The sequence below is a fragment of the Balaenoptera borealis genome (assembly GCF_965194805.1).
Source record: "Balaenoptera borealis genome assembly, chromosome: 10".
Classification (NCBI taxonomy): domain Eukaryota; kingdom Metazoa; phylum Chordata; class Mammalia; order Artiodactyla; family Balaenopteridae; genus Balaenoptera; species Balaenoptera borealis.
Genome location: NC_138874.1, coordinates 93100311 through 93121041, shown reverse-complemented (window position 1 = coordinate 93121041; position 20731 = coordinate 93100311). Strand labels below are relative to the sequence as shown.

Genomic DNA, 20731 nt, shown 5'->3' with positions numbered 1-20731 from the left:
TAAAGTTAGACAATATACCTAGCCAGTCAGAATTAATATTAAACACCAGTATCTGGAAAGTTTGTCCATTTCGTGATAATTCATGTAGTAAGATGCCCCTCATCTGGCAATATACAGTATCTCCAAAAGAATGAGATCTTTTCGGAACATTGGTTTATATTGTGTTATTGTAACTTTGATGAGAGTGTTTGAAGGGTTGGAGGTACTGTGACATGTTTCCATGTTGCAAAGTAAGCTACACGTTGTTGATAATAAAATTTGGGGATTATCGCTTAAGAATTTGAAAAGGCAAGGACTTGTATTTTAAAACTATTTCCATTGCATTTGCAGCGCCTGATAAATCTCTCTGAGCTGACCCCATACATCTTGTGTTCCATTTGCAAAGGTTACTTAATAGATGCAACTACCATTACAGAATGTCTTCATACATGTAAGCATATAGTTCATCATATTTCCAAATAATATGTTCAATTTTTGAAATGTCTTGAAAGTATCCTAATTTAAACATTTTTTTTCAACAGTTTGTAAAAGCTGCATTGTAAGACACTTTTACTATAGCAACAGGTGTCCAAAATGCAACATAGTAGTACATCAGACACAACCTCTTTACAACATAAGGTAAGAAGAATATATAAGTAAAATTTATATTTTAGGTATACTTTTCCTGAAAGCTTGAAATTGTGTAGTTGGTAATAAATTCTTGGCCTATCTCAAAATGACGAGAAAGAGAAATACATATTCTTTAAAGAAATACATAGAAATACATATAGAGCACTTACTGTGTACCAGGCACTGTGATATCCGCTGGGAACTTTAAAAAAAAAAAAGGCACAGATGTCTTTTCTTGAAGATTTTAATTTCATCAGTCAAGTTGATGAGGCTAGTTTAGGCTTATCCTTTTCTGTGTATCTAGAATTCTATTTTTAAAACTAATACCTGAAATAACTGGCCTCTTTAGAAAAGCCTGTCTGTCATAGGTCATTGTGGCTTATTAAATTTTCAGTTCATGCTCAGTTTCCTAAGGAAAGAAAAACAGTAAAGGTGACCTGCTTTCATTTGTTTAGCAAACACTATTATGTTTTTACTACCTTCATAGAAGAGTGTTTTGCAGATGATACACAGAATTTCAAAATACAGTCTCTGCCCTCAAGCTCACATTCTTATTAAGGGAATAAGACCAGTTCACATGGAACAATTTAGCAAATAGTTCAGGAGTCTATAATTACTTGTAATTATGACCGCATACAATTACTTGAGGTTCTCTCAGATGAGAACCATGAGTGCTTCCTAAAAGTAACTCAGCTCTGAGAAAGGATATAGTCACCCCTAAGAGAAAACAGTTACTTACAAAGAGCATCGTTCACTCTGTACCAAATGCATTTTTCTGAATTCTGAGGTGTTCTCCATCCTTTCCTTTTATTAGGTTGGACCGACAGTTACAAGACATAGTGTACAAATTAGTGATCAATCTAGAGGAAAGTAAGTTTATTTTATTACATAGTTGTGAATCCCAGAATCTCTTCTGACTCTGCTAGTTACATTTTAAGTGTAATTTAGTCTGTGTTTTATCATTTTTTAGGAGAAAAAAAGCAAATGCATGATTTCTATAAAGAAAGAGGTCTAGAAGTACCTAAACCTGGTAAGTTTGGGTGTATACCATAATGTATTTATAGATTAAAGAATACTAACTTAATAAAATTTACTCCCTTTGAGGTTCTTTTTGGTGATAGCTGGTTATTTTATGATCAAAGAGAGAGAAAGATTTTGAAGATAATGATTTACTGTAATCCAATTTAATTATTTATAAGGATTAAAGAGTACAGGCTCTGGAGCTATATTGAGTGTGATCCTAGATCTGCCACCTTACTAGGTGTATGACTTTGGCAAATTACTTCAATGTCTCAGTTTCCTCTTCTATAAAGCAGGGATAATCATAACACTTTATAAAATTGTTGTAAGGATACATTGAGTAATACAAAGCACTTAAAACAGTGCCTGGAACATAGTAACTGCTCATTAGTTTTTATGATGATGGTAATGTCACAGTATGGAAGTTAGATTTGGGTTTAAATCTTCATTCTTCCACTTACTATGTGGGTGACTTTAGGCAAATTGCCTAGTCTCATTAAACTGTAATCTCATTTTCTTTACAGTTAAAGTACACAAAATTGTAAATCAACTATACTCCAATAAAATTAAAAAAAAAAAAGCATTAGTACCTATGTCATGCAATTTTAATAAGGGCTAAATGAGATGGTGCATGTAAAGTGCTAAGCATGAGCCCTGAGCCCTGGCACATAGTAGTGCTTATTAAGGGCTACCTACAGCTATTGTTGCTGTTATGCTGAGCTCTCTCTGTGGCCCTGATAAACCAGCCATACATGTCTGCCTTCCACTGTGGAGTGCTCCCCAGGCTTGTCACTAATTTCCCTGGCTTTGACAGATTAACTGATATTATTTAAAAAAGGGAGAGTGAGTGCTTTGTGATATTTTAAATAGTCAACATAGTTAAATTTCTGTAATTATTTTCCAAAGATCTCAGTTTCTGATATTTATATTCTAACTCAACTTTTTTGTTTGGCTATTAAATAGCTGTTCCACAGCCAGTCCCTTCGAGCAAAGGAAGATCTAAGAAAGTCTTAGAATCAGTGTTTCGTATTCCACCTGAACTTGACATGTCTTTATTACTAGAGTTTATTGGGTGAGTACCCTAAACCTCTACCTCTAAACTTTAAAATAGAGAATTTTTTAAGTCCCAACAGTTACAATATCATCCTGAACTAAGGTCATATCGAGTTTTTCTGATATCCTTTTAAAAAATAATTCTGAAATATTTAAGACTTAGAAAAAGGTACTAAAGAGTAGTAAAATAACCACTTGTATCTCCATCATCTGGCTTTTGAAATAAATCATGCTAATATGGCAGAAGGCACTTGGCTGCCTCTTCCTGTCCATTCCCCCCTTCCCTTAGAAGTTAATAACTACTCTCCTAAAAGTAATGATTGTCATTCCCATGCATTTTTTTATGTGTTTGCCACATGTGTATCTATTTCTAAACAATAGTAGAATTGGTTTTGGCCACTTAAAAACTTTAAATGGTGTCATACCATGTTTTCTAACTTGCTTTTCTCACTCAGCATTGTGTGATTCATCCATGCTAAAATGTATAACTAGTTCACTCATTTTCACCATTGCCTGGTATTCCCTTAAAATAAATATACCATAATTTATCTTTTCTTGTACTGTGGAACACTTTGTTTCCAGTTTTTTTTGCTATTATAAACACTGTTGCTTTAAGCATTTTTTACGTATCTCCTTATGTATATATGAGATATTTCTCTAAGAGTGTAGATTTGCTGTGTCTTGGGATATGTTCGTCTTCAGCTTTACTTGGTTTTGCCAAATTATTTTCCAAAGCAGTTGGATATCTCCCTAATTAATAAAAATTGCTTCTTTCAAACACTGTAGCATATGGTGTACTCCATTATCCTGCAACATTGTTAGGCCGACTGTCATCATAGAGTTGGCCTGTATCAAACTGTAGTTTTCAAAATAATTCCATAGTTTGCAGGATAAACTAAAATGCCTTTCTTGGAAGATCTAGATCTTCCATTTTATGTCACTGATGACTATTTGACTTCTCAATCACTTCCTCCTTATAACTCTAGCTTGCCTGTATTATTTATTTAGTATCTAGCTTGTACTATGTTGTATTTATCTCTTTATGTATTCATCCTGTGTTCTCAACTGATATTAAGGATCCCTGAGAGGTGAGAAACCTTTCTTATACCTCCACAGAGCCTACGTAGTAGTGGTTGATGATAATGAAATAAAGATCTCTTTAGAACAATGAGAAGAAATCATGTAATACCAGACTTTAAACCAGCAATTTCTGTTATTAAAGAATGTGTTCCAACCTAAATGTCCAAAAGGGAGCTGGTAAAATAATGGTATATAGCAATGAACATGTGCTAGAACATGAACATATGTGCTAATATGGAACAATTGCCAAAATTCACTTTCTCAAGTGAAAAAAGCAAGATGCGGAAGAGAGTATATAGCATGTGCTCTTTATGTTTTTTTTTAAAAGTGGGTGGTGGGCATATATACATATATATATATTTTTTCCCCACAGGCACAGACCATTCCTGAAAGGACATATAAGAAAATGTTGATAGCAGTTGCTTCTAGAAAAGGGCACTGGAGTGTATGAGTATAGGATTGGAAAAAGTCTTACTTTTCATTGTATTTGACTTTTTACCATGTAACTTGATTTTTAGTAAGTCTAGTTAATTAAAATTTGAAAATTGAAAGGAATTTATATTTCTAAAAAAAATATTTTCGGGAAATGTAACCTTTTCCACTAACGCACAGTTGGAACTGACAGTTTTTTTATACCTTTTTTGAAAAGTGGCAGTAATGCAAAGATGGCAAATATGTGACAAGTGTGCTACATTACCTCTGTCTGTCCAAAGGAGAAATCAATACTTAATCATGGCAGGCTTTCCTAATGAGTGAGACTTGAGTACTGTGGTCAAAGCAGTCATTACCACTTACTGGAGTTGTTACATTGTTAACACATTCCCTGCTGTAGAAAAAAAGAGCCCTCACTTGGAATAAGAACATCTCTATTTAAGTCCTAGCTCCTTTGTTATATAGCTTTGTAAAATTGAGCTAATCGCTTTCTGTTTATTCATAAGATGTTTATTAAGATCCTGCTGTGTACCAGCACAGCCCTCTGCTAGCTGCTGGGAATGTAATTGGAATAAGTCAGCCATGGCCCTTGCCCTCATGGAACTTGTATTTTTAACATCTCAGAGCTTCAGCTTCCCTATCTGTAAAACAAGAGAATTGAACCTTATATGTTGATGATTATGATGAGTAGTCTGTCTACGTCATAAAATAGTCTTTTATCTGTTTTCAAATGGTTATGGGGAAGAAAGCTTCCACTGTGGCAAAGAGTCCTTTTGAAGAAGTCGCCAGTCCTCAGAGTTAAATTCCCACATGTTTACTACATTGAAAAGCTTGGTGTTACCACTGAAGTCAGGCTACTGAGGGTAACCCATAGGAAGCTCTTTCATGGCAGGACAAATGGCAGGTGAGTTTTAACCTGATGCAAGTACAAGGGCAAATTTGGTCCAGCTGGTGACCCTGCTTGAATTGGATTAGCAAAAATCCTGAGGTAGGTTCAGACTGTGGAAGTGATTTTTCAACCACTGGAATGAATATGAGATTCCCCGCCCCCCTAAATTTGGTATGCATGTTTTGTGATCTTAAGATAGTCCTGTATAGTACTTCTCCTTTTTGCTCTTCAGTTTCTACGTGTAAAGTAGAAGATTATAAAAAGAAATAACTTTAGGCAGTATAGTGTATATAGAAAGAGCATAGACTTTGAAGAGTGTAACTCAAGGTATGTAACCCCTAGGATGTAGCTTAACTTCTCTGATCATCAAATTCCATATTTCTAAATTGGGGATTATAATACCAACTCACAGGATTGTTATAAGAATCAACATATGGTATTCCTAACATGTCTAAACTATTATCAGTATATGAATATTGAAATAGTGCAGGGTCATTCAGAAATAAAGGTTAAAGTAGTCTGTGGTGCTGTAATGTGTACAACATCTGCCTAGTAAAGAAAATGGACTCACATGAAATAAGTGTATGAGAGAAGATATGGCAAAAACTTAATGCAATCTTAAACTCAGTGGTGTTTAATAAACCAGGGAGGTGCTATCCCACTGTATGCTATGTTATCCAACTGGGGTCTGATGTTCAGCTCTAGGCACTACATTTTAAGAGAGATGTTAGTAAATTGAGGTGTAATCAGAATAGTAAAAGGTGTGAAAACCATGTCATGTGTAGTAGCAGAAAGATTGAATCTAATTCACAAGAGTACCAAAAGGCAAAACTAGGACCAATAGGTGTAAGTTACAGGGAGAAACATATTTGATTCAGTGCAAGCAAGCAATATCTAACAACGTTTCCCACAAATGGAATGAACCGACTTGTAAGTTAAGAAGCTATCTCTTTAGATATTCAAGCAGAAGCCAGATACCCATATATCATGGATTCTATAGAGATAATTCTTATAATGAAAAAGATATTTTATTTATTTATTTATTTTGGCTGCGCAGCTTGCAGGATCTTAGTTCCCCAACCAGGGATCGACTTGCGTCCTTGGCAGTGAAAGCACGGAGTCCTAACCACTGAACCACCAGGGAATTCACGAGGATATTTTATTTTGTAACTCTTAAGATATTATAATCCTAGATTTACATCTATATATAATGTGTATACATAAATTATGTTTTATGCTTGTCAATATAACATATTCTATAAATAGATACGTATACTATCTATATTGTATATTAATATATTTCTCTATATTTGTATTATAAGAATACTCTAGATGATGCACTCGTGATCTTACCTGTTCTTCACAACATGATAGGGAAGAAAGAATGTGAGCTTTGGGAATTCCCTGGCGGTCCAGTGGTTAGGACTCGACGCTTTCACTGCCCTGGCCCAGGTTCAATCTCTGGTCAGGGGAACTAAGATCCAGTGCAGCATCGCCGAAAAAAACAAAGAATGGACTTTGATATGTATACCCGTGTTTGAAACCCAGCTTTATTACTTACTAGCTGTGTGACCTTAAGCAAGTTATTCAGCCTCTCTGAGCTTAATTTTCCTTATCTGTAGAATGGTGATTCTAATGCCTGACTTAAAGGGCTACTGTGAGAACTGAATGAAAAACATGCATAATATATGAAGACCTAATATAATGCCTGGTGCATAGTAGATGGTCAAAAAAAGTTTGTTCCTTGTCTCCTCATGATATAAAAGTAATTGAGTTAACCAAGAAATCTCTTTGTACTTTTAGGGGAAAAGCAAACTGAGTAAATCATGCCCAGGTGATTATGTTAGAAGTAAAACAACAGGAAATGTAGCAGCTTTCTTGTAAGGACTCTGTCTTGTAAACGTTGCTATCAAGAAAAAAACACATTAATTATGACAGAAAAAAAAGAAGTTTTACTTTAAGCTAGAAAATGTTAGGATGCTACATGTGGGGGAAATATAAATATTAATAGTATACTTTTAACTCCTGGAAGTAAATGTACAAAGCAATGTAAAATACTGTATAAAACTGCCTTTGCCTTACCACTAGGTGGCAGATATGACAATTAACTACATTTGTTTATTTCATAAAGGGTTAGGTGACCGTGTTTTAAAATTGATGTTCCTCAAATATGTGTATTTATATTATTTTTCTGTGTTATATAATTAAACATATAGTTCAAAAATTGATTAATTTTGCTTTCGTTTTTCAGTGCTAATGAAGGCACGGGACATTTTAAGGTATTTTACTTTTATTTTTCATTTACTTTACAAGAGGACCCTGTAGCACACAGATTTACCATTAGCAGTCATATGGAGACTGTCTTCGATTACAGTCTATAAAATTTGTTCTATAAATAAAACTTGTTGAAATATGAAGTACATTCAGTAATGCTCTCTTATAATAGGTTTATGAGAAAAGAGTTATTAAGTAGGGATTTGTTATTCAGAACAGTGGTCTAAGGAAAAATAAGTGAGTAATTTTTAGAACTGAAACCAAATGCTGTGTTAATTAGGTGATTAAAAAAATGTTTCAAAGCATTTTTTGCATATTTGGCATTTAGAGTTAAATATGAGCTTAAAATTTCATTTGCATGTAACATCTTTGATTGAAGTTAGCCTGCCCCAACTTGTTACTTCAATCATTTACTGAAACTTTAAAGGTAAGAATGAACTCTTTTGTAACATAAGTTCAGAGTTGTCTTAAAGGCTTCAGTATCACAGGTGCCATTTTACACAGTGTTGCTCCTATAGTATGAGTCGTTCAGGAAAAGGCGACTTTTTTAAAAGGGGTAAATCAGGCCTATAGTTACTTGGGATTATAAATATATAAGGAAATAGCTGACTTTGATCATCTGCTTAGATTTTCAGTGACTGTCAAAGTCTATACTAAAATATGGGTGAATTATACCTGGTTGGGCATAGTGTTTTGTTTTGTGACTATAATGGCTTAGGGAACATGAGTTGAAGCATAGGAATAAATGAGTACTTTTCTGGATGAAGTATATTATAGGTTTTTCCCAGAGATCATTGTGATGGAGGGAATGCAGTGTTAGGTTTGGTAACTTTTTACCTCTTCTAAGTTGTAAAATACCAAACTTATGGTGATTAACTTTAGGAAGTCCTTTCATAGCGTGCTGGGTGGGAAAGTAGCATATAAGTTTCTATATGGGACAAGTATAGAGTCATATGCTCCTAGAGTTCACTGAAGACACCTGTCCAGTGACCTGTAGTAGCCAGACGAGCCAACAGAGTATAAAAATCTCGTGAAGAAAGAACTAAAAATTAAATTAAAATATTAGCCTATTGCTTCCGCGAAAGCACATATGCGCTTAGAATATTTATGTAGTTCTGATCCTCATACATCAAAAAAATATGACACTACCACCTATGAAGTGTTCTTGCCAAAAGAAATGTGAAGCTGATCATACCCCTAGATTACTAATTTACAGGAAATCCAGTGGACACAGGAACTTATTAAATTTCTCTGTAAGAATATATAATAGGACTTCCCTGGTGGCACAGTGGTTAAGAATCCGCCTGCCAATGCAGAGGACATGGGTTCGAGCCCTGGTCCGGGAAGATCCCACATGCCGCGGAGCAGCTAAGCCCGTGTGCCACAACTGTTGAGCCTGTGCTATAGAGCCCGCGAGCCACAACTACTGAACCCATATGCCACAACTACTGAAGCCCGCGCACCTAGAGCCTGTGCTCTGCAACAAGAGAAGCCACCGCCATGAGAAGCCCGTGCACTGCACTGAAGAGTAGCCCCCTCTCGCAGCAACTAGAGAAAGTCCGCGCGCAGCAACGATGAACCAACGCAACCAAAAATAAATAAATAAATAAAATATTTAAAAAAAAAAAAAAAGAATATATAATAAGCCAAATCTAGACAGTGGAAAACTGCAGGACAAACAGTTCTGTTTCTTCAGCAAATAAGAGGGAAAGACGTAAAGAGGGAACATGTAGATAGAACATACTGATTAAAAGAGACTCAAGGGACATCAGTGTATGGCGTTTATTTGGATTGGATTTGAAAATAAACTAAAAAATTTATGAGGTGATAGCCCCAAACTGTAAGTAACCCAAATATCCATCAACTGATGAATGGGTTCACCAAATATGATATATCCATACAATGGAATAGTATTTGGCATTAAAAAGGAATGAAATATTGATACATGCTACAACCTGGATGAACCTTGAAGACATGTTAAGTGAAAGAATCCAGACACCCAAAGACCATGTTATATGATGTCATTTATATGAAATGTCCAATATAGGCAAAAGCATAGAGAAAGGAAGTAGATTAGTGGTTGCCAGAGGCTTGGGGGAGAGGGGAAATTGGGAGTGATTACTAATTGGTATGGATTTCTTTTTGGGTGATGAAAATGTTCTGAAATTAGATAATGGTGATAGTTGCACAACTTTATAGATGTACTAAAAACCATTGAATTGTATACTTTAAAATGGTGAATTTAATGATATATGAATTATATCTCAATAAAGCTGTTAAATTTTAAAAAACAAGCCAAAATCCAATAGAAATTTCAAATAGAAGCATTGTTTGTAGTATATTTAGTGTATACATTTGAGAATACAAAAATATATCTGATAAAAATAATATATGCATAAATTAGAATTTTAGCTTGAGTCCATCACTGGTTATTATATTTTGTGTGTGAAATCTTTGTTTTATTTTTATTCTCTCTGTAATGACAACCCTAAAAATAATAAAATCATTTTCTACTAGGTAAGAAAATTGAGATGGTGAAATTTGTACATTTACTGTCTATTTTCTGATATCAAGGAATTTTAAAGTATGATAGTGGTATTATGTTTTTAAAAAGAGTTCTTATTTTTTAGAGATACATACTGAAGTATTTACAAATGAAATGATGTGTCTGGGGTTTGCTTCAAAACAAAACTGGGGAATGGGGGCCAGGAAGCATTTGGGGTAGGAAATGGGTGGGGTATATTTAAAACAAGATTGGCTTTGAGTTGATAAAGCTAGGTTTATAGAAGTGTATTATACTGTTCTTATAGTTTTGAGGCATTAAGTTTTCAGTGTTAACTAATGATACTGATGTTACTTTGCAGGCTTATGTCTATAAGAGGTAATGAATATATTGTTTTAGAAACAAATGATCCTCTTTCTGCATATTTTGACTATTTTTACTTTGCTAAAACAGTCTTTTTCTTAGCTAACACATTGGCAATCTTAACATTTTTTTTTAATTCTGTATTTATAAGGGAGTTCTAGTTATAGCTTTTGATATTATAGCTCAGTATTCTCTACTACTTAAAAAGCTGTTTTTATACCTTGTCTTTTATTTATTGTTCAAATAAATATGTCTGACTAGGATGATGCCTAGTTAAACTATTCACCATGTACACTTATGGCATGAAAATCATAAAGTCTGTTTGCTACATTTAATTTAAAAGTGTTTCACTAAGCAGTAATGTAGTTGAGAAAATTTTTTCTTTAACTTTTAATTATGAAAGTGTTTAAACGTACTGAAGAGTAGACAGAACAGAACCTCCATGCATCCATCACACAGCTTTGCCAATTAACTAATGACCAATTTAATTTCTTTTATACCTCCATCCACTTCCCTTCTTTCTTTTTTTTTTTGGCCTTGCCACACGGCTTATGGGATCTCACTTCCCCGCCAGCGATTGAACCCGGGCCACAGCAGTGAAAGCGCCAAATCCTAACTACTAGGCCACCAGGGAATTCCCACACTTCCTTTCTTTCTTTCTTTCTTTTTTTTAAATTTATTTTTATTTATTTTTGGCTGTGGTGGGTCTTCTTTGCTGCATGTGGGCTTTCTCTAGTTGTGGCGAGTGGGGGCTACTCTTCGTTGCGGTGCACGTGCTTCTCATTGCAGTTGCTTCTCTTGTTGCAGAGCATGGGTTCTAGGTGCATGGGCTTCAGTAGTTGTGGCTCACGGGCTCTAGAGTGCAGGCTCAGTAGTTGTGGTGCATGGGCTTATTTGCTTCCTGGCGTGTGGGATCTTCCCGGACCAGGGGTCGAACCCGTGTCCCCTGCATTGGCAGGCAGATTCTTTTCTTTTTTTTTTTAATTTATTTATTTTTTATTTTTATTTTTGGCTGCGTTGGATCTTTGTTGCTGTGCATGGGCTTTCTCTGGTTGTGGCGAGCAGAGGCTACTCTTTGTTGCGTTGCGCGGGCTTCTCATTGCAGTGTCTTCTCTTGTTGCGGAGCATGGGCTCTAGGGGCGCGGGCTTCAGTAGCTGTGGCTCGCAGGCTCAGCAGTTGTGACACGCGAGCTCTAGAGCGCAGGCTCAGTAGTTGTGGTGCACAGGCTTAGTTGCTCTGCGGCATGTGGGATCTTCCTGGACCAGGGCTTGAACCCATGTCCCCTGCATTGGCAGGCGGATTCTTAACCACTGTGCCACCAGGGAAGTCCCTTCTTTCTAATATTATTCTGAAAGAAATCCCTGGCATTTTGCCATTTCATCTGTAACGTGTTTCAGTACTCTTAAAAGATGAGTCTCTTTTTTTAATGACCACGTAGCATACCAAAAAAGTTACAAAATGTCAGTGTTGAGAAAGATAAAAATAAAGTGACAGACCTATTCTACATTAAAGGAGATTACAGAAACATGACAACAAAATGCAGTGTGTAGTCCTTCATTAGATTCTGGATTGAAATAAGAACAACTTGTAAAGGATGTTATTAGGACAACTGGAGAAATTTGAATTTGGGCCCATTTAGATAATTGCATTGTATTAATGTTATAAATTTCCTGATAATTGTAGTTATAGAGGAGAGTCCCTTTATTCTGAGATGATAACTGCTGGTATATTTAGGGGTTAAATATCTCAATGTCTGCAAGTAACTTAAATAATAAATGTACACGTATATACACACATATTACATTGGAAGAGATGAAGCAAATATAGCAATATGTTAATCATTTGTAAAGTAGGTGAAGGCTATCTGGATCTTCATTTACTAGTCTTGTAACTTCTTTGTAAGTTTGTGATTTTTCAAAAGGTTGAAGGTGGCAAATAAAAAGAAAATAAGTTTCTTACCAAATATCTAGTCAGTGTACAAGTTTTTATCTCAATCGTAGTGGGTGTTTTGTTTTTTTAACATCGTAAATCAGGAGCCAGATAATGTTCATACATTGTGATTGGTTGATAGGTTTTTAAGTCTGTAAGTTTTCTGTTTCTTTTTTCTTGCAATTCATTGTTGACAAAGCTGGGTCATTTGTACTATAGTTTCCTACAGATTGGGTTTTGATGTTGCATCTCTGTGCTATGATTTAACATGTTCTTCTGTCCTCTGTCTTTCCCATAAACTAGTAGTTAAGTCTGAGTGTTAATCAGACAGGTTTGATTTGAGGGGACCAAGAATACTTCATAGGTGGTGGTGTTTTTGTCCATCTGGAGGCACATTAATGTCTGGTTGTTTGTGTCTTTGTATTATTAGCAACAATTGGTACTCGATGTCTAAGCCCATTAACTTAATAGGGTTTGGAAAATGATGCTGTCATTCCGACTTTTATTAAAATACTTCAATAATGAGAAACTTCTATTTGATTAGCCAGTGGTACCATTCATATAGGAAAGAAAGAGTAAATGCTGATTCTTTCCCTTGACTTACAAGGTTCAAAATAATGAGTTGGTTCATTAGCATGCTCCGGTCATAATCAATTAGGTATTTTTGTTTTTGTTTTTACTTTAATGTGAACTCATGCATTTAAATATATTTGTGGTTTAAACCCATTTTAATTATTATCTTTATTGATGTTCAAATTGTCTTATCATAGATAATCATGGTCTATAATAGCTTCCTTGCTATCTGATATGACAAGATGTTCCATGCTCAACTCGTACATCTCTTGCCCCAGACACAGAATCTGTTATTTCTCCAAGGTGTCTTTTGGTGGTGTTTCAAATTCACCATCTGGTTGCTAGGGATTTACCTTGCGACTGGATTGGTAACTATTTTCAGTTGACAGAGGTAGGAATTTTTTCAAGGTAAAATGAGTTGATACCATCTTTTTAAAAGATATTGGGTTGGCCAAAAAGTTCACTTGGAAAAACACGACCAAACTTTTTGGCTGACCCAATATTTTTAGTGGTATGCATTTTCTATAGTCAGAAAATAACAATGTCTCTTAAATCTCCCTATAGATTCTACCTTATTCTATACTTTCTTCTCAAATTGACCTTTTGTGTTATAGATGGTGGGGAAGATTGCTGTGCTTAATTTCAAAGAAGTAAAATTCTTCTGTGGAATTTTTCTTTCCTGTTTATATGCAGATGGTAGGAGGCTATTAGATGCAGCAGGAAAAAAAAATGAGTTGACCATTTAGGTGAGAACCTGCTTTGTAGCCTTAAGAAAAAAAAAAAAGGCAAAAAACAAAAAAAACAAATTGTTAAAAAAGCTGGATCTGAATTATATCAGAAAAAAATTCTGTTAACTTGTGAGCCTGGGGTATGAAGACTAAGGTTAACCACGTGAGAACCCAACTTTGAAAGCCAAGACCAATGTTTTTCTTTCAGATACTGGCAGATCTCATAATTCTGTTCTGGGTGGTCTAAAAAGTACAGTATTGATAACTTTAGCTAAGTTGGATTAATCTTAATAAACACTTGGGGTGAAGTGCTCACCAAGAACTAGAAATGATGAATATTGAATTGTCCTCTGTTGGTATACCTGAAGCCTACTATTGAGATGGTAAGCCCCAGAAATTGACCTTCAGAAATGCACTGGTTGCCAGGCATTTAGCATCTAGCTAGATTACCCAGGCATCTAGCTAGATTACCCAGAATAGCAGCTTCTCAAGGCACGTGATGGGATTCTCATGGTAATCAGGCAGTGCCACCTACAATGCGGTACCTTCATCAAGACTTCACCTGGAGGAGCACTGCTGTATCTACTCCTTAGTGAGAAAGACTGCCTTAGATTTTCAAGATGATTCTTAAACCTGCGTTAAAAGAACACGAACCTTTGTCATTTTTGTCTAGATTATATCAGTATCCATGATGACAACTAGGTCCTCTAATTAGATTCCTTTACATAAAGAACAGAATAAATCAATACACTAGTAATAACTAAGTACTTACTATGTGCCAGGAATTATTAATAGTTATTTACATATATTAACACACTTTCCTTATGATAATTCTATGAGGTAGGTGCTGTTAGTATCTCTATTTTAACAATACAAATGGGGAAATGGAGACACAGAAGCGTTTAGCAACTTGTCCAAAGACTTGCAGCTAGAAAATGGCAGAACCAGGGTTTAAACCCAGGCAGTCTGTCTCTGGAATATCTGCACTTAACATGCTATCTGCTGCACTGTGGTAATAAGGGATAGATCTATTGTTAGGAAAGTTCTTAAGAAACCAAATTACAGATAAGAGAGCTGAGTGCTGTTACATGGAAGAAATGTGTGCCTAACCTGCCTGGGTCCTCTTGGTAGCAATTCGGGGCTCCCTCTCTGCTAGTGCTAGAAAAACATTGTTCACGTTTTCCTAAAAGGTACCCTTTTAGTTCTTATTACCCCAGCTTTTCATTTTTATTAATAGTAGTATCCTTAAAATTGCCTCAGAGAGAGAGTGGCTAGGTAAGCATTAATTTCTACTTTGAAACCCTATGGTCTCTGTACCTATCACCTTAGACCGTTGGATCAGATTCCAGCCATATACGTCTAGATGTTAATCTTTTTATTTTCTACTTTTATTTTTTAATTTAATTTTATTTTATTTTTAAATTAATTAATTAATTAATATTTTGGCTGTGTTGGGTCTTCGTTTCTGTGCGAGGGCTTTTTCTAGTTGTGGCGAACGGGGGTCACTCTTCATCGCGGTGTGCGGGCCTCTCACTGTCGCGGCCTCTCTTGTTGTGGAGCACAGGCTCCAGACACGCAGGCTCAGTAGTTGTGGCTCACGGGCCCAGTTGCTCCGCGGCATGTGGGATCTTCCCAGACCAGGGCTCGAACCCGTGTCCCCTGCATTGGCAGGCAGATTCTCAACCACTGCGCCATCAGGGAAGCCCTATTTATTTATTTTTAAAACTTGTATCTGAATGTGTAAAACAGCTTTTCAAATATTTATTTATTTATTTATTATTTATTTTGGCTGCGCTGGGTCTTAGTTGCAGCATGTGGGATCTTCGTTGTGGCATGCGGGATCTTTTTTTTTTTTTTAATATTTATTTATTTATTTGGTTGCACCGGGTCTTAGTTGCAGCACGTGGGCTCCTTATTTGTGGCATGAGAACTCTTAGTTGCAGCATGCATATGGGATCTAGTTCCCTGACCAGGGACTGAACCTGGGCCCCCTGCATTGAGAACATGGAGTCTTATCCACTGTGCCACCAGGGAGGTCCCACATGGGATCTTTAGTTGCATCATGTAAACTCTTAGTAGCGGAATGCATGTGGGATCTAGTTCCCCGACCAGGGATCGAACCCAGGCCCCCTGCATTGGGAGTGCAGAGTCTTACCCACTGGACCACCAGGGTAGTCCCGATACTATCATTTTTAAAATTTACAGTAATTCCTTAAATATCCACATGCTATTTAAATTTCCTAGATTGTCTTATGAAAATTGTTTTAAAGATTTTTAAAAATCAGGATCCGAATAAGATCCATATATTGTATTTGGTTGATATATCTCTTATTTATAGGCCTTGTATCTTTTTTAGTCTAGCGGTTCCTCCTCAGCCTTGGTTGGTTTTTTTTTTTTTTTTCCCTGAAGTTTTTTCGTTGAAGAAACCAGGTTGTTTTAGACATTGAATCTTGGGTATTTGCTGTCAATAAATTTTACTCTAAGTTTTATTCTTGATGAGGTAGTAAAACAAATCAGTAAGCCTTTCTATTAAAAAAAATTGTTGACATACTTTTTAGAGAGGTGAAGCTAAGCAGAAATTCTTTTTTTTCTTGTTTGATAGATAAATTAACTCAAATTTCATAGTAATTTTTCTTTCATAAATCTATTGAATTATCTTTGCTATAAAATGTGCTTTAAGGTTTATACATTTTATGTATATTTAATCTGAAATTGGTTTGTTTGTTTACTTTTTTAGCCATTGGAAAAGAAGTTTGTCCGAGTTTCAGGAGAAGCAACTATTGGACATGTAGAAAAATTCCTCAGAAGAAAAATGGGTCTTGATCCAGCTTGTCAGGTAGAGTATATGTGTGTAAAAAGACAGGAAGTTGTGCGATTACCTTTAACATATTGAAGAAAGAACCGTCTCTAGGATTTCATGCAGTGGCTTTTGTTTTATGACATTGTAGATATTGTAAATGTTAATTGAATATTGGTACACAGTGATCCCCACCCCCAAATTTAATCACATTTGACTTGCTGCCATTGATCACCATCTATGGGTGTCAGAGAAAAGCTGAGGGTGTGAGAACGATTAAAGAGCTTCTGGAGCTTCAGCTCCAGCTCTTTTCTTTTTGATAGTAGAGCAAAAGTTTACTTTTCCATCCATTCACTTCTCTTCAGAGGACATCCTTGGATTTATCCATGTTTAGCTCAAGACACCTAGAAAAGTGAAACAGCTGTCTAATATAGACTCTGTTAGTTTCCTAAGGATTGAAAAAGATATCTCATTCTAGCTATATAATAACTTTCTTGTTGTAAGATGGAAATCTCAAACCTCATGTATCGTTGTATATAAAGTTTAAATAAACTCGTAGTTTAATAATGTGGGCCAGTGAAAATGCACGTTTATATAGCTCTGCTTTTTCATTAGTCAAATTTAAAAGGAATTTTTGTTATTCTCCATCATGTGTAAAATTTTATAGAATAATTTTTATCTAAAATGTCTATTTGCTGTAGATCTGAAATTTTGCTAATGTTTTTAGTATCAATATCTGCCGGTACTAAATATATATTAAATTCAATTAAATGTTATTTCTCTTACTGACTTTGACATAATGCTAGGTGTATCTCATGGCAACTGAAAATTGGAAATGACCTATCTATCACCTTGTAGCCAAAGCATACTTGAGGTTATTCTTAGCCTTTTGGTTAGAAATAGACAGCTGTTTAGGGACTCCTGAACGAAGAATTGTGAGTAATCTCATAATAGTCTATTATTTCTAAAAGCAGAAATCAGAAGACTTGCACCTGATTATATAGAATAAGAAGTGGCACCCAAGAGGGCTTTCTTTAGGATATAGATTACTTCCTCTGTGGCTAGATATTGATCAGAGCCATTTATAAGTTTCACACTGGTGTTTTAAGAAATTTGGTTGCCAAAGCTCTAAATTGGTTTTATTGTGTAAAAATGTGGGTTTATTTTTTCCTCATATCCCAAAATTCAAGGCTTTTAACATTTTGAAACAAAATGATGTAAAACTTGTTTCAGTCTTTAAGTTTGTCTCTCAGCTCTTCGCTCTTTAGGTAAATATTTTTTTCTAATTCAGGTACTATATAGCTGGTAACATTCATAAATTACTGTTTCACCAAAATGTTAAAATAGTGGAACAGAGAATTATCAAATATGCAGACCCATTTGTGACTAAAATTGTTTAAGCCTTCTAAATCCAAGAGAACATAAACAAGAGTTACTTCTAATATGAAGAAAACATTGAGCTAGTTAACCATTAAACAAAATAAAATTCTTGGTCAACCCAGTCACTTGAGCCTTCTGTGCTGACCTTCCTTAAAACCATTTAGTCCCAAATAGAAAATGTATTCTTTGTTTACAGATATGTGACCTTCATAAATGGTTATTTACTAGCAGGAATGAATGATTACTAGGGGACTGTTAAATGATAAAATACCTTTAAAAGTATTATTTATTTGTGGCAGATAAAAATAAAAAAGGAAGACAGTTCTGAAAGATAAAAAAAATGTAGACATGTGTTCTTAAGAGATTTAAGTTAATTCAAATCAGAAATCAGTAATTATCTGAGTAGATTTCTTTCACATAAGAGAGCCCAGTGCCTCTGGATCACCATGGTTGATTTAGTGGTGTTTTGAATTTATTGCTGTCTTATTGTATCTTGTTTTTTAATAACTCTTGTGTTCCTTTGTACATTATTTGATCTTCCGACCTTATTTTGCTTTTTTGAAATGATTACCACATTGATCACTAAATATTCTCTATATAAAAGATGTGGTAGTAGATTTTGTTGTTAATCCTACCATAATTAATTCCATCTTAAAAGATAGGTTCCTTTTTTTTTTTTTAATAAATTTATTTATTTATTTGGCTGAGTTGGGTCTTCGTTGGTGCGCGGGCTTTCTCTAGTTGAGACGAGCAGGGGCTGCTCTTTGTTGCTGTGCGCTGGCTTTCTCATTGCGGTGGCTTCTCTTGTTGCAGAGCACAGGCTCTAGGCGTGCTGGCCTCAGTAGTTGAGGCTCACGGGCTCTAGGGCACAGGCTCAGTAGTTGTGGCGCACGAGCTTGGTTGCTCCGCGGCTTGTGGGATCTTCCCAGAGCAAGGCTTGAACCCGTGTCCCCTGCATTGGCAGGCGGATTCTTAACTGCTGCGCCACCAGGGAAGCCCAGGTTCCTTTTTATTATTATTTATTTAGTATATGACCTTAACCCTATCATTGAATTGTTTCCAAATCATTTTTCAGAGACTCTAACATGTCATATGGTGTATCCCTACCATTCATTTACTATCTATTGGTACTAAATTGAGCATCTATGTGCTTGGCCTCCAGTACAAAGATGAGACAGAAAATGCCACCAGGCGACTCCGAGTTGTGTGGGAAAGATATAAAAGTAAACAACTGAATGACAATAGGATATGATGAGTGCCACAAGAGCACAGAGTGAATGATTTAACTCTGGAGGGGTCAAAGAAAGGATTTGAAGAATGGATTTTTTTTTTTTTTTTTGCCAGACAGGCAAAGAAAAAAAGAACTTTCTATCAAAGAAAAGTATGTATGAACAAAGAGGAATGAGTGTGGCACTGGCTCAATCAGTGAAAAATCCTGTCTTGAAAGCTTTAGTGTGATCTTGCTTTTAAAAAGATAAGGGTTTTTCTTCCCTTAAGACTATCTTCACATTACGATTTCTGCTCTGAGATTCAGAAATATCGTAGTTATTCTTCCTAACTAAGACTTAATACTCCAAAGGGTAGAAAGATTATGCAGAAAAGAGTTAACAAAGCAGACCTGAGGCTGCTGCCTTTAGAAGGGCTGGCTTCCAAGGTTGGCCCTTGCCTAGCATATAGGAAGTTGGCTTGTAAAAAGTTCCCTGTACTAATATGAAAAGTTACCTAACTATTGAGGGTGTTTCCCTGTACCTAGACTGTACAAACAATGGATCTATGATGAATACCTGCTTTGCTTCTGGGTGTCTGGAATTTGGTAGTTGCTAGGCAGAGAATGCCAACATGACCATCCCTCAATAAAAACCCTAAACTCTGAGCCTCAAATGGGCTTCCCTGGGCAGAAACACTGCACAAATTGGCTGTATTTCCACTGCTAGAGAAAAGAGTGTGTGGGTGTTATCTCCTCTTGGACTGGGAGGGAAGAGCATAGGAAGCCTGTGCATGGATTTCTCCAGACTCTACCTACATCTTTTTGCCTTACTGATGATCTGACTGTGTATCCTTGGTGTGTTGCTGTAATTACTCATAGCTGTAATCATGCTGAGTCCTGTGAGTCCTTCTAGCAAATTATCAAATATGTGGGTCATGTTTGTGGCACCCTCAGAGATGTGATTCTGTTTGAATGAACTAATTTATGAAGTATTTACAGTCAAGTAACTTAAAAATCATCATGTAAAATGAGAAGCAGTTTAAATGTTTATCAGGAGGATGGATATATAGTTTATGATATATTCATAAAATGGAACACTATGCAGCTATTAAACACAGAGAGCTAACTATGCATTCCAAAAGATTCCATAGTATATTAAGTTTTTGTTGTTTGTGTGTATGTGTGTGTCTGTGTGTGTTTTAAGAATATGTAGAACAAAAAAAAAAAAAAGAATATGTAGAACAAAATATGTGACATGATCCCATTTCTAGAAAAACAAAACCAAAATCCCCACATGCACACATTGCATCTAGGACCATATGCATCAAACTGTTAGTAAATGGCTAACCTCTGGGGGTTAAGATTAAGTTGAAAAGAAAATTGTAGTAACCAACTCATAAATGTATACCATGTGGTGAAGCCCACTAAGAGTGGTGGTCTCTGGATTGCTGGATACTTAATAAAAATATAATGTTAGTTTCCAAGTTCTTTAATTTTTCATGGACCTAAGTTCTGTGCACAAGATCTGCTATTATTGCTTTCAAGTCCTTTTGCAAACAAGTATTGCTTTGCTGACTTTAAAACTGGTAAGCGTAAAACAAAAGTTGTTACTAATCGGAGTTTATTCATTGTGAGATACCACAGGGCTTGACTAACTGACCTATGGGCCAAATCTAACCTGCCATCTTTTTTATGAATTATGTTTTATTGGAACAGCCATACTATGGCTGCTTTCATGCTACAGTGACAGAATTGAGCACATGTGACAGTGATCCTGATTCCCACAAGCCTAAAATGTTTATTATCTAGCTCTTTGTAGAAAGTTTGCCAACCCCTGACATGCACTTATCTTTGGAGAAAGATAGACCTGGGGACAGACCTGGGTTCCGATCT

General features: G+C 35.7%; 1 protein-coding gene across 1 annotated transcript in view; it reads left to right on the top strand.

Moving 5' to 3' along the window:
- The window catches only part of PCGF6 (polycomb group ring finger 6), a 37886-nt gene that overhangs the window by 11249 nt on the left and 5906 nt on the right, over positions 1-20731 (top strand). Inside the window, exons 2-8 of the mRNA XM_082408453.1 lie at positions 331-430; positions 522-618; positions 1424-1479; positions 1580-1639; positions 2593-2701; positions 7335-7362; positions 16192-16290. Of these exons, the coding sequence (XP_082264579.1) occupies positions 331-430; positions 522-618; positions 1424-1479; positions 1580-1639; positions 2593-2701; positions 7335-7362; positions 16192-16290 (549 nt within the window). The remainder of the gene's footprint in view (positions 1-330; positions 431-521; positions 619-1423; positions 1480-1579; positions 1640-2592; positions 2702-7334; positions 7363-16191; positions 16291-20731) is intronic.